Source organism: Medicago sativa, chromosome 1 (genome assembly GCF_051527215.1).
Source record: "Medicago sativa cultivar Bolivia chromosome 1, Bolivia_mono, whole genome shotgun sequence".
Lineage (NCBI taxonomy): Eukaryota > Viridiplantae > Streptophyta > Magnoliopsida > Fabales > Fabaceae > Medicago > Medicago sativa.
The window spans coordinates 56,840,122-56,857,652 of NC_140749.1; the positions used below are offsets into that span (position 1 = coordinate 56,840,122).

General features: G+C 34.7%; 2 protein-coding genes across 3 annotated transcripts; one reads left to right on the forward strand and one right to left on the reverse strand.

Moving 5' to 3' along the window:
• Positions 1–1,201: 1,201 nt before the first annotated feature.
• Positions 1,202–4,519, reverse strand: LOC146955640 (2-Cys peroxiredoxin BAS1, chloroplastic-like). Its single transcript, XM_085722326.1, has 7 exons — positions 4,270–4,519; positions 3,292–3,366; positions 3,068–3,149; positions 2,905–2,984; positions 2,161–2,286; positions 1,643–1,756; positions 1,202–1,504 (listed from the first exon to the last, which is right to left on the reverse strand). The coding sequence occupies exons 1-7, from the start codon at positions 4,477–4,479 to the stop codon at positions 1,388–1,390; spliced, it is 804 nt and encodes a 267-aa protein (XP_085578452.1). The 5' UTR covers positions 4,480–4,519; the 3' UTR covers positions 1,202–1,387.
• A 6,478-nt stretch (positions 4,520–10,997) lies between these two features.
• E2F3 (E2F transcription factor 3) lies at positions 10,998–16,717 on the forward strand. 2 transcript variants are annotated; one of them, XM_085722328.1, is made up of 14 exons: positions 10,998–11,368; positions 12,439–12,628; positions 12,734–12,787; positions 12,903–12,988; positions 13,078–13,166; positions 13,284–13,338; positions 14,585–14,637; positions 14,721–14,771; positions 14,882–14,930; positions 15,056–15,124; positions 15,221–15,297; positions 15,462–15,693; positions 15,875–15,941; positions 16,050–16,717. In XM_085722328.1, the coding sequence occupies exons 1-14, from the start codon at positions 11,168–11,170 to the stop codon at positions 16,172–16,174; spliced, it is 1,398 nt and encodes a 465-aa protein (XP_085578454.1). In that variant the 5' UTR covers positions 10,998–11,167; the 3' UTR covers positions 16,175–16,717. The 2 variants fall into 2 exon arrangements, with proteins under 2 accessions (XP_085578454.1, XP_085578455.1); XM_085722329.1 differs by having other exon boundaries at positions 15,059–15,124.
• Positions 16,718–17,531: the final 814 nt, after the last annotated feature.

The following is a 17,531-nucleotide window of genomic DNA, read 5'->3' on the forward strand; positions in this document are numbered from 1 at the left end:
AAAAAATGTAGGGTGTTGGAGGGTGTTTTAACGTGTTTTTACACCTTTCAAATTAAATAATCAGAAATGTTGTAAGGTGTGCGAGAAATTAGTAGAATGGAATAAGAAATTGTGTTAGTCTTATGGCCGAAGGTGCCCTACTGTTGGTCCAATTGCTTCCTTGGGACCCCGGTATATATCTTTCCATTCAAGCTATAGTATCATTTCCAAAGAGCACATGCAAGGCTCTCTCCAGGATAGCAATATCTATATTCATCTATGGGTAAGCTATAGTTGGATGATACTCCATCACAATTGATGGTAAAAGATTTACTCACCGTTTTAAAATGAGTGTCATTTAAAGTTTTTATATTTACACATTAAAAAATGCGATGATGTTGTCTAAAGACACGTCACTTTTAGTAAAATAACCTTGTTAGCTATTGGTGCATCTCCTATCATTATAAATTAAAGTAGAATTTGATACTTGAGAATAGTGTGTAGTAATAATTAGGGATATTATTGGAAGGAAAATAATTAATACTACATTAAAAAATGATAATGACATTCATTTTAAAACAAATTTTTTAGGTAAAGTTGCCCTCATTTTGAAAGGAGCGAGCATCATTTTGTCAAAATTGCTAGGGATAAACAACATGGACAAACTATTCGAACACCAAAACTCAGCAACAGGAAATTCTACAAATAATTGGGTTAACCACTGCTTTGGTTTCTGAAGTGTAACTCATTCTCACATTGGTCTTTGATTGTATCAAAATTAGAAACACATCTACAAGTGTCTTTTTTATTAGTCATTTCGCTCATCAAATGTGTTTCATTGATCAAATTAGTCCATAAAATTACCAATAAAAGAAACACTAGGATGTTTTTGCAATTTTAACACATTTAGATAGCAACAACATCTCACACATTTACGGACCAAAATGGTTATATGCCCAAAAATAATTCAAGCTCTACACTGAAACACACATGTAAAGTTCGAGAGATTATAAACTCTTTTTCTTTTGATTTTTTTTTTTTTATTATTGTTCAAACTTATTTTTCTTTTTTTGTGTACAAACTTAATTTTCAGTCTGCACTAATTTCTAAATTTCATTTTACCAAAGTGATAATTTCCAATTCTATCCCATTTAGCACAGGATCTCTAGAAATGGTAAAAAGGTATACATCACACCCAAATATGATCATGCAGGCACCATAATCAAAAGAAATTGCAAATTATTATTATAAATACATAGTATACATAGTACAATACAAAATCGAAAACACCAGTGTGCAATTATTACCACCTTGAGGTTTCAAATTTTAGGACTAATATTACATGATACCCTTTTATAACTCACAAATTGATACAGATGCACATGGCTACTCTTAACTGTCATTCACGTTACACCGCGGCAAAGTAATCTTTGCTAAGTTTTGGGTCTGGTTTCATGGACTTCTCCCCAGGCTTCCATCCAGCTGGGCAAACTTCATCTGGGTTCTCCTGCACATACTGCAAGGCCTGCAAGACCAATGCAGATCAAGGGGACAATGAAGTTATGTACACAGTAGAACGATATAGAAGTGAACAAATAAAAATGTGATATTCTAAATAGATATTGTTCAATCTTGATGTGGTCCTAATTAGTTGTATAATCACCTGTAGTGTTCTCTTTGTCTCATCAACACTTCTACCAATTCCCAAGTTGTTGATGGTAGAGTGCTGAATAACCCCTTCCTTGTCAATAATGAACAATCCTCTCAATGCAATTCCCTGCAACATTGGGAATTTTTAGGTACATTATGACACGAGTCCAAAATAGTGGAATGGAAGACAGTAGTTTAGATGCCAACTTTTGACCGGTTAATGCTATTAAGCAATGTAAATTTCATTCCAAAACAACATTGAAATATGAGCGTAAAGGACAAGTGTTGGGAAGAAAAAGCAATGTCCTAGTTCAATTCCTTAAAAAGTCGAATAAAAACTTGCTTTGATTAGATAGCAAGTCTGATAACTCAGAAAATTCTGCAAATGGGAGAGCCTTCCCCGTAGATATGGCATACCCTAAGTTCGTTTAGGGAGAGATGATACAACAGAAAATCTAGACGGCTGTTGCTTTATTATATTTATAATTCAGCCATACATAAGTTACACTATTTTCATATGTTAGGACATACCTGATCAGGAATGAGAACACCATAAGATTTTGATATGGATTTGGTGACATCGGAAACCAGAGGATAATTCAAGTCACCAAGGCCACCTGACTTTCTATCTGTTTGAACCCATGCAAGATGCGAGAACTGCACGATAGAAACAATGGCATCGCTAATAAAAAAAGAAACAGATGCTGGAATTTCCGTTACATAGGTTATACCACATACATAAGAGCATAAAGAACCTATCAGATACCAAGACAACAAGCCTTGTTTTTCAAGGGTATGTGTCAGCACTCAGCATGTGAGCGTATCCTTGTAGTCTATGTAAAGACTGTGGGCATTGGTTTACAAATGCTATGAATCTCATTACATATGTAGATTAACAAGATATATTTGAATTATTTATGTTTGAACAAATGTTCATTCACATTTTTTCATTTTCCTTTATTTATGAAGAAATTCCCTCTGACAATATTCTTATTCAATTCAGCAATTATTCAGAGACGTAAAAATACAACATGTATGAACTGTTAACCTTATAGTAAGAACTAGTTTATCTCTACAAAATAAATCCTTAAACGATATGGAATCTTTAAAATGCCCTATAATCCTTTGCAGTTGATTCATTTTTCTTGCTAACTAATAGACAGACAGCAGGTATGTCATAATGAAGTATAACATGAAATTATGCAGACACACATTGACACACAACGTTAACTAGGTCAACAGTAATGATTAAAGAAACATTATAAACCAACGTACCACACTGTCCACTGAAACACCCAAAATCTCGGTATTTATTGCCTCAAACTCTGCATGTCGGTCACTGAAAGCGGTGATTTCTGCAGTCAAGTAGCACACATTATCGTTAGGAAGTTAAAGAAAGAAATTTAAAAGTACAACTAGATCGACCTGACTAACCAACCTGTTGGGCAAACAAAGGTGAAGTCCAATGGATAGAAAAAGAGGATAACATACTTCTTCCCAATGTAGTCAGAGAGTTTGACCTGGAATGACAATGATTTAGTCAATCAAACATGGAAATTTCCAAAAGCGATTACTCAAAAATAACCACATAATAAAAATGAAAAAACTTTTCAAGACATTAAGAATCAGTATTCGTATTCGCGTAGGTTGGTGGCTGCGTACCTTGATAAACTCCTGATCAAAAACAGCCTCTGCTTCAAAATCAGGTGCTGCATTTCCAACCAATGGAAGCTCACTCTGTGAGGTCAAACCAGAAATTTAAAGACTATACTTAGACTAAGATTTAGTCATTTAAAGAATAAATTCTCAAAAACGCACATGAACTGGAAATATTGAAGAAATTTCAAATTTTCAATACTTTATGCTTAAAATTTAAAAACACCCAAATGCATTAAAGCATTCTAGCTCGGAGCAAGGACATAATTTGGATAAACAACTTGCTTATGTATAGTCAAACTGTTTTCTAGACAGACGGTAAAATATAGTCAAATTGTTTTCATAGAAGCTATAACTTGCTTTCATAAGCTATCTTGGAGATATTATGGAATTTGGAAATAAGATGAAAACAGCTTATAAAAATGTTGTAAGTTGTTTTCATAACCTCTCTCAAACACACTCACAAATGCTTATATGCTAACATATTAGCTCAAATAAGTCAAACGAAGACCCTAATATTTAGTGATTAAAGATAAAAATCCCGAAAATGCACGTGAACTAGAAACATTGTAGAAATTGTTTTCATATAAGCTATAAGTTGTTTTCATAAGCTCCCCCAAACAGACTGACAAATGCTAATGCAAGTATATAAGCTCAAATAAGTCAATTCAAGCATATGCAAAATTTAGCAATTAAATACAAAAATCCCAAAAACAAGCATGAATTATAAATATTGTAATTGTAAAAAAAAAAATACATGTTGTAGAAATTTCAAGCAGTGTTGCTGAAATACTCAAATTAAAACAAATTGCATAACCAACTAGCATATCTAATTATCAACAAACCCAATAATCAATTAATGTTCAATTAACATAATTAAGATACAGAAAAACACACACAGCAATAAACAACAGTAACATTTTCAACAATGCAGAAAATTTCAAAATCAAAATTGGATAAATGAAAATTGTGGGAAAAGCTTACAGAGGATTTAACAAGGAAGCTACTACGGCGAGAAGAATGTTGAAGATTGGGGCGAGTGAAGGAAAGTGAAGGGAGAGAGAATGGTTTAGGAAGAGAATTAGGGATAGAGAGAGTAGAAGAAGAGGGTAATTTGGGAGAGAAAAGTGAGGATTTAGGGTTTAGAGATGAGAAGAGAGAAGAAGCAGAGGTAGTAGTAGCTGAGCATGCCATTGTGGGTGATGATGATGATGATGGGAAGTGCTATGAGGTTGAAATGAAGTGGTTTGGGTTTTGTGGGGTAAGATAAAAAAGTGGTGAAGCAAACTAGGTTGGTTGTGAGAATTGAGAAATGACAACACGGTCACGGATAGTAGCGCAATAAGACAAGGACCACCAAAAATACGAATTGTATCACAGTAGTTATGTCAGAATTATGTTAATCTATTGAGATTTTGAAAAAATTACGTGGGGATCTACCATAATTTTGTAAAAGTTACGTGTATCTTTGACAAAATCATGGTTAAATTATTGTGATTTCGACATACTCGTGATGATAGCAAACATGCATCAACTGGTAAAAATATTTGCATTTGCAGGTAAAACTAATGTGTCTTTATGCTTCTCTGTAACTAATGTTTGGTCTAGTCGTGCGAAGATAGGCTTTAGACATGGAGATTCGGAGATTGAATTCCCTTTAAAAAAATATAAATATGAATATCTTTGTAAGTCTTAGGTTTTGTTCGAAAGAGTAAAGGGAAGAAGATCAGAGAGCTATAAGAGTGGAAAATTAATAGGAAAATGGATAAATCTTTTGTATTTTTTAAAGAGTAATTTTTGTTGGTGTTAACCCTCTTGTTTCTAGGGGAATGAGTTCTAGTAATTCGAAGTTCGGTTGTAAGGTAAGTAAATTTTGGCCAATAATTGTTGCACTGGAGAATCGACATCGAGTTATTTCGAATGATTCGTCCTTTGGTGAAGCACATTAACCCTTGAGCTCAATCATTTGGTTTAAAGAGTGTTCTTTTAGAGGATTATAAATTAATGTTTATGATTAATCATTTTTAATTTTAAGAATATTAAAACAATATATATTTGTAGTATTCCTATAGGCCTTGTATACAACCTAATGAAAATAAAAATGCTGAAAAGTAATGAGAATGCAAGAAATAAAATGTTTACATGAGTGGTTAGGTGATTTTATGTCAACTATGGTGACTTGCATGAGGTAAGGGATGGTGCAAGTGAGGATAACCTATGCATATTGGGGGTGGTGCAATTAAGAGGTTCTATGTCTTGACTCGTATCATCCTCTCCGGGTTGAACTGAACTCTCCCCTGGTGAAAGGTCAGCAGCATTGACGGTTGTTGAGACACCATAGGTTCCTGACAATTTTACCTTGTAAGCATTGTCGTTGATTTTTTGTACTATTTTAAAGGGACGATCAACTCTTTGTGGCAACTTGGCATTTGGTTATTTTGGAAATTGTTCTTCGCGCAAATGTATCCACACCAAATCTTCAAATTTAAAGATTTATTTCTTTATGTTCTTGTCACGATTAGTCTTGTATCTTAAATTTTGTTTAATTATATAGCGTTGAACATGTTCATGCAATTTCTTGATCTCTTCTGCTCTACTTTCTGCATCTGCCTTAAATTGATGTTTATCGGATGACGGAGTCAAGTCTAACGGACTATGTGGTCGAGTTATGTATGCCACTTCAAAAGGGCATTTTCCTCTAGCTTGATTAATTGAATTATCGTAAGCAAATTCAACTTGTGTCAGTATAAGATCCCATTGTTTTAGGTTTTTACTGACAAAGCTTTGGAGTAGGTTTCCCGAAATCTTGTTAACAACTTCAGTTTGTCCATTTGTTTGGTGTTTGACTAGCACTACTAAATCGAAGCTTGGTGCCCATCTTCCTCCACAAGGTTATCCAAAAATGACCCAAGAATGTAACATCCCTATAAGAAGTGATGGTTTTTTGAATTCCATGAAGACAGACAATTTCCTTGAAATATAAGCCAGCAACTTGAATAACATCATTAGTCTTCTGGCATGGGAATGAGCCATTTTTTGAAATCTGTCCATAATTACCATCACATAATTTGCCTGGCGTTGAGTCTGAGGCAATCCAAGTACAAAGTCCATGCTAACATTTTCCCAAGGTGCTTTTGGAACGGGGAGTGGCATATAAAAACCAGTCTTTTGGCTTTTCTCCTTGGCCAAGTGGCGGACTCAACATCTTTAAATATGTCTGTAGACATCTCTTCCAAGTCTTCGCCAACAAAATTTTACTTTCACAAAAGCCACGATTTTATCTCGTACAAATGACTTGTTAAACCTCCATCACGGGCTTCCCAAACAATTGCTTCTCGTAGTGAGGACTAAGAAATACATAAGGCTTTTCCTTGAACAAAAATTCCTCGTGTTTGTAGTAGTCTTGAGAGGATTGTAAACCAGTGGCATTCCAACACCTTTTAAAATCTGGATCATCTATATATAACTCCTTTACTGTCTCAAATCCAATTACTCTCATTTTCATAGTGGTAAGTAGGGTATGACGCCTACTAAGAGCATCTGCAAGAACATTTTGAACTCACACCTTATGTTTAAGTAAGAATGGATAAGGATGTAAAAACTCACTCAAAGTGGCATGTATGTGATTGATCTTTTGTCGAGAGTTCAAATGTTAGGGATTCATGATCAGAATAAAGAATAAATTATTTATGCAACAAGTAACGACTCCAAAACAATGGCATAATTTTTTATCATAAGTTGAGTATCTAAGTTTACCATTGTTGAGCTTTTCACTAAAGAAGGCTATAGGATGACCTTCGTGACTTAGAACCGCGTGGATTCCAGAACAAGGTATCATGGAAGGAGTGTAGTGGTGAGACAACTAGTTTTTGGAAAGATGGTTGGGTGGGTGGTGCCCCCTTGTGTTTGCAATTCCCCCGCTTATTTTCAATTGCAACTGATAAGGATGTGAAGGTGAGGGAGTTGAGGGTGAGAAAGGAAAATATGTGGGTGTGGAAGTGGTTGTGGAGACGTATATTATTTGTATGGGAGGAGGATTTATTGCGTCTTTTGGTGGAAGTGGTTGATTCATGGGTAGTGGGAGAGGATGTTGATAGGTGCATGGTGGTGGAAGCCAAAAGATAGTGGAGTTTTCTCGGTGAGTTCGGCCTATTTATTGTTGGAAGAGAAACTTCTTACCACAAATGAAGTACAACCTTTAGAGAAAAAAGTCTTTCCGTATTTATGGAAGAGTCCGGCTCCATTGAAGGTTATTACACTCTCTTAAAAGGTGTTACTAGATCGTGTCCCAACTAGAATTAACTTAAGAATCCAGAGGGTACTGGCTCCTAATGAACCTTTGGGGTGTATTAATTGTGACGTTGGGGAAGAAGAAGCCTTGCATTTATCTCTACATGTGCGGCTATGCTAGATAGGAGTGACAATCTTGATTCCTGATAATTTGTGTTCCCTGTTGGACTTTGTAATGCGTGCGATGTGAGATAAAAAAAATCCCAAAAAGGGTTATCATTGGTTTGGCATACAACAACATGGGTGATTTGAAAAACAAGGAGTTACAAAAAATTTTACCAAAAGGAAGGGGGGGTAAACGACGTCGTCGAGGAAATTAAAGTGACCTCGTGACATTGGGTGTGTGGTAGACTGAATGTTGCACCTTGTTGAATGTTGGTTTATTGTGGCCAAGTGTTTTCTGCACAGTTGTACGCATGGTTTGGGCGCTGATTTTTTGTTATGGCGTGTGGTGTTCTTCTGTTTTTACCTCACTCCAGTTAAATTGTAGGAGAGTGTAGAAAAAGAGGAAGAGATAATGTTGCTATTCAAAGGTTTCTTCATCTTCACACTTCCAAGCATGTTGGATTATGTTTTTCTTTTTAAGAACGTGGGTTACAACCAGTGGCGGAGCCAGGATTTTTATAAAGCCCGGGCGAAAAAAAATTTGCAATACATTTAAAGGGGTTTACATAAGAAATTGCAAGCAAATAATAAAAAATTTAAGGAAATTGCCCAATTTATAGGGGTTTATATAAGAAATTCAAGGGGATTTACATAAGAAATTGCAAAAAATTTGGGCCAGAGCACGGGCGAGTGCCCGGGCTCGCCGGGCCTTAGAACCGTCCCTGGTTACAACTATATGCGGAAGAGTTTATAATACCAGCGCCATACTAGCTTAATTTAATGGTAAACAAATTCTTCACATGTACCTTATCATAAAATCATCTAATAGCCTTTCCAAAAATAAATAAATAAATAAAATCAACTAATTAATAACATTTACATGTATAAAGAAAAGCTGTTGTATCAAAAATGTGTATTACTATGACAATTTTGTGAGATATATTACTGTGACATATTCACCTCTACAATTATGGGTTTGGAAGAAGATGATGAAGATAGTGAATTATTTTGGATTTGAAGAACCCTAAAAAAGAAAGAGTATAAAGAAGAAGATGAAATTATTTATTTTTTCTTTGTTGTTTTCATGTTATTTAGTTTTTTTTTTTTTTATAAAAAGTTAATTAAATAATGACTCAGCCTCCATGTCAATGATTTTGGACAAAAAAATAGAAATAGGGATAACCTTGTGTATTTTTTAAAAAATAAATTACCTAAACAGGCCGAAAAAATAAGATAAAACACATGTGGAGTAATTTTTGCCTATTATTTTTCTATAGATTCCCTTCATCAAATGTAATCATGCGTATCGGACACAAAATATGGGTTCTTTTCTACGCCAAAATTTGAACATTGTTTCCATCATATTGTGGGAGTCTAACATCTTTGTTTAGATCCAACTTCCCTCGGTTGCACAATGTAATACTATTATCAAATAAGAATAAAAAGATTGTGATGATTTTTTAGCAAAAGGATTATAGCATTTCATCACTTAAACTTTGTTTCTTTCAAAAACAAAAATCACTTTTTTTACAAAAATCACTTAAACCTTGTTCAATACAATTTACACCAATATCTTAAATTCCTCAAAAAAAACCAATATCTTAAAATTAACCGACAATAATAATAAGATTTGCAACAACAATGTACACATATTACAAATGTACAAGCATTAAATTATACCATCAAGACATTTACTATTTTATCATGCACAATACTAATCACATTAATGACTCTAAAATAGTGGTAGTGAATAGTAAGTAGTAAAACATTTTTTTAAAAAGGAAATATTACACCATATCATTTTTTATGTAATAAAAAAAGTTCTATTTTTTTAGTCAGTAAATCCCGATATACATCTATGGTATTTCATCAAATTCACTTACACCGAATGTTCCTCATGTGAAGACGGTTCAAAAGTATCATATGTGAATTGCACGCATCTATTACTACTACTAATAAATTAAATAACACTTAACCAAAAAGATAAAAACAATAATACATTTCTGTCAACAGCAAAAACACAATAATAGATTTATAAAATATAAAAAAATAATTATAAAAATCATAATCATAAAAACTAGCCATATATGTTTGCTTCTAAGGTGCGATGAACTACGTTAACTTTTCTACCTAATAAGAGTTTTTTTTTTTTTTTTGACCGAATTCTACCTAATAAGAGTTGACAAACGTAAATGATAAAAGATATTCATATTTTCAGACAATGATCCCATATTTTGATGAATCCTCTCATTTGTTACCGAAAACATCTACATTTAATTCCACTTAGTAAACACTATCAAAACATTTTATGCGACTTCTCATGTAAAACCATCTACCTTTAATCACACTAATAATGACTAAATAACGAATATTTATACTTCCCTCAAAAAAAAAAAAAACGAATAGTATTAATCTAACCTTCAGATATTGTGTCGTGAATTGAACTGATCTATTAATACTACAAATAATAAAGATTTTTTTTTGGTTACTACAAACAATAAAGATGAAATGATAAAGAAAATAATAACTTTACAAATAAAAAGATTATAAAAAAGAGAAAAGCCTTGAAAAAAAGAAAAAACTACCCTATATCGATAATAATTTGATCATGAAATATATAAGGGTATCTCATCGAAGTCATAAAAGTTAGCCATATGCTACTAAAAATATGTTAGCCATATATTTTAAGGTGCATCAACTACATTAACTTCTCTAACAAATGAGAGTTTACAATCACAAACAATAAAAAAAAAATTCACATTCTTAAAGGACGATCCCGTATATTTTAAGTAATCCATTTTACATTTACGTCTGCACTATTAAACTCTACCAAAATACTTGAGTCGACTATTATGTAATAAAAAGACATTCATATTCTTAAAGGATGATCCAATATATTTCAAGTAATCCTCTCTACATTTACGTCTACACCAATAAAATCTATCAAAATACTTTACCCAACTATTCGTCGTGTGAAACCATCTACCATTTATCACACTAATAGCTAAATAACGAAGATTAAAAATAACATCGTGCCGTGCATTACACGGAATCCATTACTACTAATAACGAATAAGAAAATATATGAAGAAAAAAAAGAAATAATAAATGTATAAATAGAAATATTCTAAAAATGAAAAAAAGAAAGAAAGAAATCAATGATTCATTTCATTTCACATTAATAATCATAAATCCAAAGAAAGAAAATAATAATATTTTGTTTTTAATTTTGTCTTATTTGGTCACACTCCCACACACACTCATACACTAACTCACGTAGTCACGTAGTTATTATTAAGTTTCTTCCCTCCACATCTATCCGAAACAAAATTCCCTCCCTTCTTCCCTCCCTTCCTCATTTTCTTCTCTCTTCTCTCTTCTCTCTCTCTAAACCCCACTTTCTCTCTCTAAAACCCTACTTCTCCCCCAATTTCTCTCCGATCATTTTCCATTTCCGTTTCCACTTCGATTCTCCGCCGTAACCGTAATGTCCGGTAACGCTGGACCTTCCGACCGTGGCTCGCCGATGCCGACCGGAGCACAGATTCGGCCGCCGTTGAAGCGTCATCTGGCGTTTGTTTCGACTAAACCACCGTTTGCACCGACTGATGAGTATCATACTTTCGCTGCTGTTGATTCTAGGAAAGTCGCCGATCATGTCAATGAAGCCGTTATTGTTAGATCTCCGGTGTGTTCTTCGTTTTAGTCTTTCTGTTCTTCGATTTTGCTTAGTAATTTTGTTTCGTTCATTTTGCATCTTTTGAATTAGAAGTTTATGTGTTTGTGTTTGTGTTTTTGTGTTGTTTGTTTTGTGATTTTTTTTATTTTTATTTTTTGTGGAAATAGTTGGATTCGTGTTTTACATGCTTTTGATTTTTGGTTTATCGGAGTGAAATTTTGATTCTATTATTAGTTAATTTTTTGTAATTATTATTATTAAATATTAATTTCACTTTGAAATGTTAAAATTATTTCCGAACACTGGATCTGAATTCAACTTGGTTTAATTAAAATTGGAGGGATTTTCTGAGGCTTTGAAATTTCACTAGTATGGTAGTTCTGTGCAAAATTGTGTCGAAAACATTTTCTGCGGATACGATTGTTGTACATTGGTATGTTCATTTGCAGTTTTGCTCTTGAACATATGCCTATTCTTGTTAACTGGTGCATGCGAGTGTGTGTTTGTTTGATAGGTGTAGTTCATTAAGTCTAATGCTTGGCTCGGTAGCACTGACACTTTTACCAAAGGCGTGTCTGGTGTTTGGCATGTGTTTGTGTCTGACACTGACACATGTGATTACATTCAATTATGCCATTTCTTTTTAAATTATTACCGGTGTGGACGTGACCGTGTCCGTGCTTCATAGATACTTGGTGATTATGTGCAAAAATGTGTGGATTTTCGGCGGATAAGATTACTGTACATTGGTTGAAATTGAATGCATGTTTACTCTTGTTAACTGATATAGATGTTTTTGTTATGTGTAGTTCATAAACTTTGAGTGCCTTGGTAATGCTCACTTATGAACTCTTTTCATTTGTGGCTTAATGTGATGAGATTGAATTGCTTAGTTTGCTCGTTAACTTTTATAGCTATCATTGTTATAAACTTGTAATTGTATGATTAATTGCTACTTTGGCTTAGTTGTTTGAAATATATCACTTCCATTTCACCGATATATTGATGTGTGTGTGTATCTTTGGTCATCACTTTTCTCTTGCTAGTCTTATTGTTTATGAACATGTTGGTGGTGTAAGGTCATAAAGCGGAAGAATGGAATGAATGAAAGTGAAGGAGACTCGCAAAAGTCAAGTAACAGCCCTGGATACACTAATGTAATGAACAGCCCCTTCAAAACTCCTTTGTCTGCAAAAGGGGGAAGGGCAAACAAGTCAAGGGCATCCAAAGAAGGCAAATCATGTCCTCCAACACCTATCTCAAATGCTGGTCAGAAATTTTCCCGATTAACTTTCCATTTATCTACGTTATGTTCAAATTGTAATTTGCTTCTTCCTTGTTGTACCCCAGCTTATAGTTTCTTATGACATGTAGGTTCCCCTTCTCCGCTCACTCCTGCTGGTAGCTGTCGTTATGACAGTTCCTTAGGTAATTTTGGAAGCAATTTTAATCAACAAGCTCTTCCCATTCACCTTCTAGATATGTATTAGTGTAGTTATTTCTATAAGAATAAACATGAGAAACTTATACAAAAACTTCACAGGTCTCTTGACAAAAAAGTTCATCCATTTGCTCAAGCGTGCTGAGGATGGTATTCTTGACTTAAATAAAGCAGCAGAAACTTTGCAGGTCCGTATTTTATACAAAAGATTTGGCCAATATATCTGTTACTTTTTCTTTTTGTTTCCTACATGAATTTAAATTCTCCTATACTATAGGTGCAAAAGAGGAGGATATATGACATAACTAATGTTTTGGAAGGCATTGGTCTCATCGAAAAGAATATCAAGAACAGAATATATTGGAAGTAATGTGACACATTTTGTAATTTTTCCAAAATATATACATTTTTTCTATCGTTTAGCGTAAAGTTTAGATGTATATGTTTCAACAAAATTCTTACATCAAACCTTGTGGCATGCAGAGGAATTGAATCTTCTACGCCTGGTAATGTGGATGGTGATATCTCTTTGCTTAAGGTAAGTGATGTAGATGTTGTTTTCTTGAGACCTATTGACACCTGGAACTAATTGTTATACAATTGTCTATGTCAGTGACACCGCTCGTGTATATTTGTTTCCAACTATAATGTCTATTTGCTGCACTCAACATTTAACGGCTCGGACTCTTGTTGGTCAAGATCCATGTTTATATTGATGCTATCAATATTGAAAAGGATTAGTAATGAAAGGATAGTATCAATCTCTTGGGATAAGGGATATAGATAATGTTTCACTGTTGTTTTCTCATATTGATAAGGGTAGATATTTGAGTTTAAAGAAGCACTAGAAACTCCATAGGAGAGAGAAAATAAACTGAATATTAAACTGTACCTTAATAACCACCACTAGCTCACTGTGGCTCAAGGCTTTTCCGTCTCAATGGGGAGTTCTAGAGTACTCACTCTACAACTCACGATATAGTGATAACAGACACATACTCACACATACTCATTACATTACCTCCTCAAGCTCAGGGTGGTTGAGGCATAGGCAGTACCCTGGGATTGTTTCTAAGTAAACAGAAACATTGAGTAGACAGAGGCTTACTCAGAATATCATCTACTTTGTCCAATGCCAGACCACAAAGTAATCAAGTTAGAGCCAATACAAATGCATGCCGCAGAAGTAGAACGGCTGTCATCAATGTTTGAGGTCCAATCAGCATCACAGAAGACCTGCAAAGTGAACGGGTCATAGGAGAATGACGCTGCAGCAGAAGCCCATATGTTAGAGGAGAATGTTCCACAACTAGTTGAATATTGTAACTCAAACTAGGTTTCTTGTCCACTAACCCGAAGATCAGTACCAGGGTACTTGATAAAACTTGGCCCATCTCACATAATCCCCATGCTCCAACATGAGGGAAAGAAAGAGGACAGCGTCAATATGTTGTGATAAGGATAAGGAGAATATTCGATTTTTTTTGTTTTTGCATGTTGATAAGGGTAGATATTTGAAACTGAGTTTGGTAGTTTATTAGTAGTTCTACTTCTAAGATTATGTATATCAAGTTGTTAGAGGCACATGTATGCAAAGGTGATTATATACAATATTTAGCACTAATCAGTCAAACCAGAAATACATACATTTTATTAATTAGAATGACTTAGTGGCATAGCATGTTTTAACATATGAATTATGTTGTCAGCCTTGTGGCTTTGACTTAGAACTACCATGCAACATGTTGTTAATTGGCTGTTGGCCTTGTGGCTTTGTCTTGCAGTCGGAAGTTGACAACCTTTCTCTGGAAGAGCAGAGACTAGATGATCAGATAAGGTTATATGGTTGCTTTATATCACAAAAAGGAGAAATTTATATTACTATACTGTTGTCTAATGCTTTTGAACCATTATTAACAGGGAAATGCAAGAAAGACTGAGAAGTTTGAGTGAAGATGAAAACAACCAGAAGTAATCTCCCATTTAGTTCTTAGATTCATTTTTGCTTTGTCCTCCTTCCAGAAGGAAAAATATTATTATTGATAAATGATAAACTTACACCAATTTTCAATTCCTTTTAGGTTCCTTTTTGTGACCGAGGAAGATATTAAGGGCCTACCTTGCTTCCAGGTGAGTTCTTTGTTTTTGCATTGCACAACAACCTTTTCCATTGTTATTATCAACATTGTTGTGTTCTCCTTTCATGCTGTTATTGAGGTTTTTCTTTTTATTTAATACTAGTGCATTTCTTGTAGCAGAATGAAACTTTGATAGCAATCAAAGCTCCGCATGGAACCACCTTGGAAGTTCCTGATCCTGAGGAAGTAAGTTTAGGGAATCAACTGATGAAAGGTTCATGATCTTTGTAAAACTAGTGTTTCTGATACATGATGGAAAATTAATGCTTCCATATGCATTAGGCCGTTGACGAACTACAGCGGAGATATAGAATCATTCTAAGGAGCACAATGGGTCCAATTGATGTCTACCTTATCAGGTATAACTACTTGCTCATTACTCCTACATATTAGTAACACACACACACACACACACACACACACACACACACACACACACACACACACATTTTTCTAGTTTTGTAGTTTATCTCTTTGATAATGCATTCTCCAGTTAATTTTGGAATTTTTGAACCGTTTTCAGTCAATTTGAAGAGAAATTTGTAGAGATTAATGGTGCTGAGCCCCCCGCAAGCTTACCTCTTGCTTCAAGTTCAGGGTCTAATGAGCAACAAGTGACAGAAATGGTACCTGCTGAATGCAGTGGAAAGGAACTTGAACCTCAAGCTCTGCTCTCTTCTCAGACATATTCTGATTTAAATGTTTCACAAGAGTTTGCTGGGGGAATGATGAAGATTGTCCCTTCAGATGCTGATGTAAGTATATCACAGCCTTGTGAGGGTTCCCCCTCCACTTCATACTGGGGATTTTGGGCTGCACTTGTCTAAATCGTTTGTATTGATTAAACACTTCGGATGTGGTCCTGCAGTTGTTTTTTTAGTATTTAATGATTGGTTAAGTGTGATTCTTTGCTGATACTTTTTGTCATTTTTGTAGAATGATGCTGATTATTGGCTTCTATCAGATGCTGAAGTTAGCATAACAGATATGTGGAGAACACATTGTATCCTTTTTGTTTTAATGCTTTTCTGCAATGCTTTTTCTCTTTTCTTCATGTGTCTTATGTCTTATTTGAAGTAATATGTATGATTCCTTAACTCCAGCATAACAGCTAATGTTGATTGGAGTGGAGTGGACATGCTTCATCCTGACTTTGAAATGCTCTCGAGGCCACAAACTCCATCGCCGGGACTTGCGGAAGCACCATCGACTGTAGCTAACCCTAATCAGAGATGATTTTGATTTGTTTATTATCACTAAGTTAGAAAGTATGGTTATCATCCTCTGTATTGAGGGGAAGCTACTTCAGTAGAGTAATTGCTAGCTAGCCTTGTGAATGTTGAGGATGCTGTGAGGAGCTGTTGAGTTTCAAGCTGAGAGTTCTTACTACACTTCAAGTAAATCACCGACTCTCTTAGGCATAAACGAGTTATAGTAGACATACTAAGCTTGTGGAGAATTTAGCTTAGAAGTTAGAGAAGTTGCGATTAGTATTATTACAGAAAATGTTGCTACTGCATGAAATGCAAGGTAGGTAGACTCGACGATCAGTATTTGTATCTGGACAAGTTATTAGCCATATTTGAAGTGTGGCATAGTGGGTCATTTTTTTTCCTTTTTGAAAAGGAGAAGCTGCTATGCAGATGCTGACCCCAAACAACTTCAAGGGTGCACTGGATATTGTTAGGACAGGACTGCCTTATTATTCAATTATCATTCATGCTTGTAAACATTTCATAAACATTCTGCTGATAAAATTATGTCATTTATTATCCCAAACTACTCCCGTTTTTTCTGTCATTTTGCTCTATCTTTGGGATGCCTATTGCACGAAGGCTTACACATGTTTGAGCTTTCGATAGTTTCGAAAGCATCTGAGGATGGGACCATTTGCTATATGATTTCAAGCATATCTAAGTGGGAACAAGGATTTTTTTTCTTCAATGCACTGCTGTGTTGCGTAGTCAGGGACATTCGATCAACAGGTGTTGTTAATGAGTGCTACTGTGGTAAACTGTTTTCTTTGAAGCACGCAAAGTTAATTAAGTCGTTCATTGGATAATAAGGAGTGGATGCAGGCTGAAATATCATAGGATGTATTGGAACTAACCAGTCTATGGGCTATTTTGCTAAAGCATGGACAGTTTTATTGGTTTGTCTTGGTAAATTCAACACCAGAGTTTCGAAAAGAAGACATTATGTCTATAATATGATAATATGGTGCTGAAGTTAGAGACATCATTAGGATTGTGTTTAAAATCATCAACTACTCTCTTATCGTCCAACTCAAATCAAAGTTACTAAGTTGGAAGATGATAATCCATTGTAATGCTACTATTAAACTATAAGCTTCCCCTTCATCAATCGAACATAAAAGAGACTTTCAGACTATCTTGGTAACTTTGTCATCTCTAGTACACATACCGATGCCAACACAACCACATTGGGAGGGGGAAGGAGGCGTCTACATTACACTTATAGCTTCCTAAGCCAAACAATGTGAAGTAGATCCATTAAAAGGTTGCACCATAAGAAATTGGCATGACACTAAACGCCGAGGAAGTGAAAAATCTGCTAGCAATGATATCCTTCG

What these genes read in the sequence shown, in the direction of transcription:
- LOC146955640 (XM_085722326.1), bottom strand. Translation starts at nt 4,479, where the DNA reads ATGGCATGCTCAGCTACTACTACCTCTGCTTCTTCTCTCTTCTCATCT. An exon ending in GTGTTCTCATTCCTGATCAG is followed by an intron (nt 1,757 to 2,160) that starts GTATGTCCTAAC and finishes CCAATGTTGCAG; the next exon opens with GGAATTGCATTGAGAGGATT. An exon ending in AGACAAAGAGAACACTACAG is followed by an intron (nt 1,505 to 1,642) that starts GTGATTATACAA and finishes TTGGTCTTGCAG; the next exon opens with GCCTTGCAGTATGTGCAGGA.
- E2F3 (XM_085722328.1), top strand. Translation starts at nt 11,168, where the DNA reads ATGTCCGGTAACGCTGGACCTTCCGACCGTGGCTCGCCGATGCCGACC. An exon ending in CCGTTATTGTTAGATCTCCG is followed by an intron (nt 11,369 to 12,438) that starts GTGTGTTCTTCG and finishes TGGTGGTGTAAG; the next exon opens with GTCATAAAGCGGAAGAATGG. An exon ending in TTGTCCCTTCAGATGCTGAT is followed by an intron (nt 15,694 to 15,874) that starts GTAAGTATATCA and finishes TCATTTTTGTAG; the next exon opens with AATGATGCTGATTATTGGCT.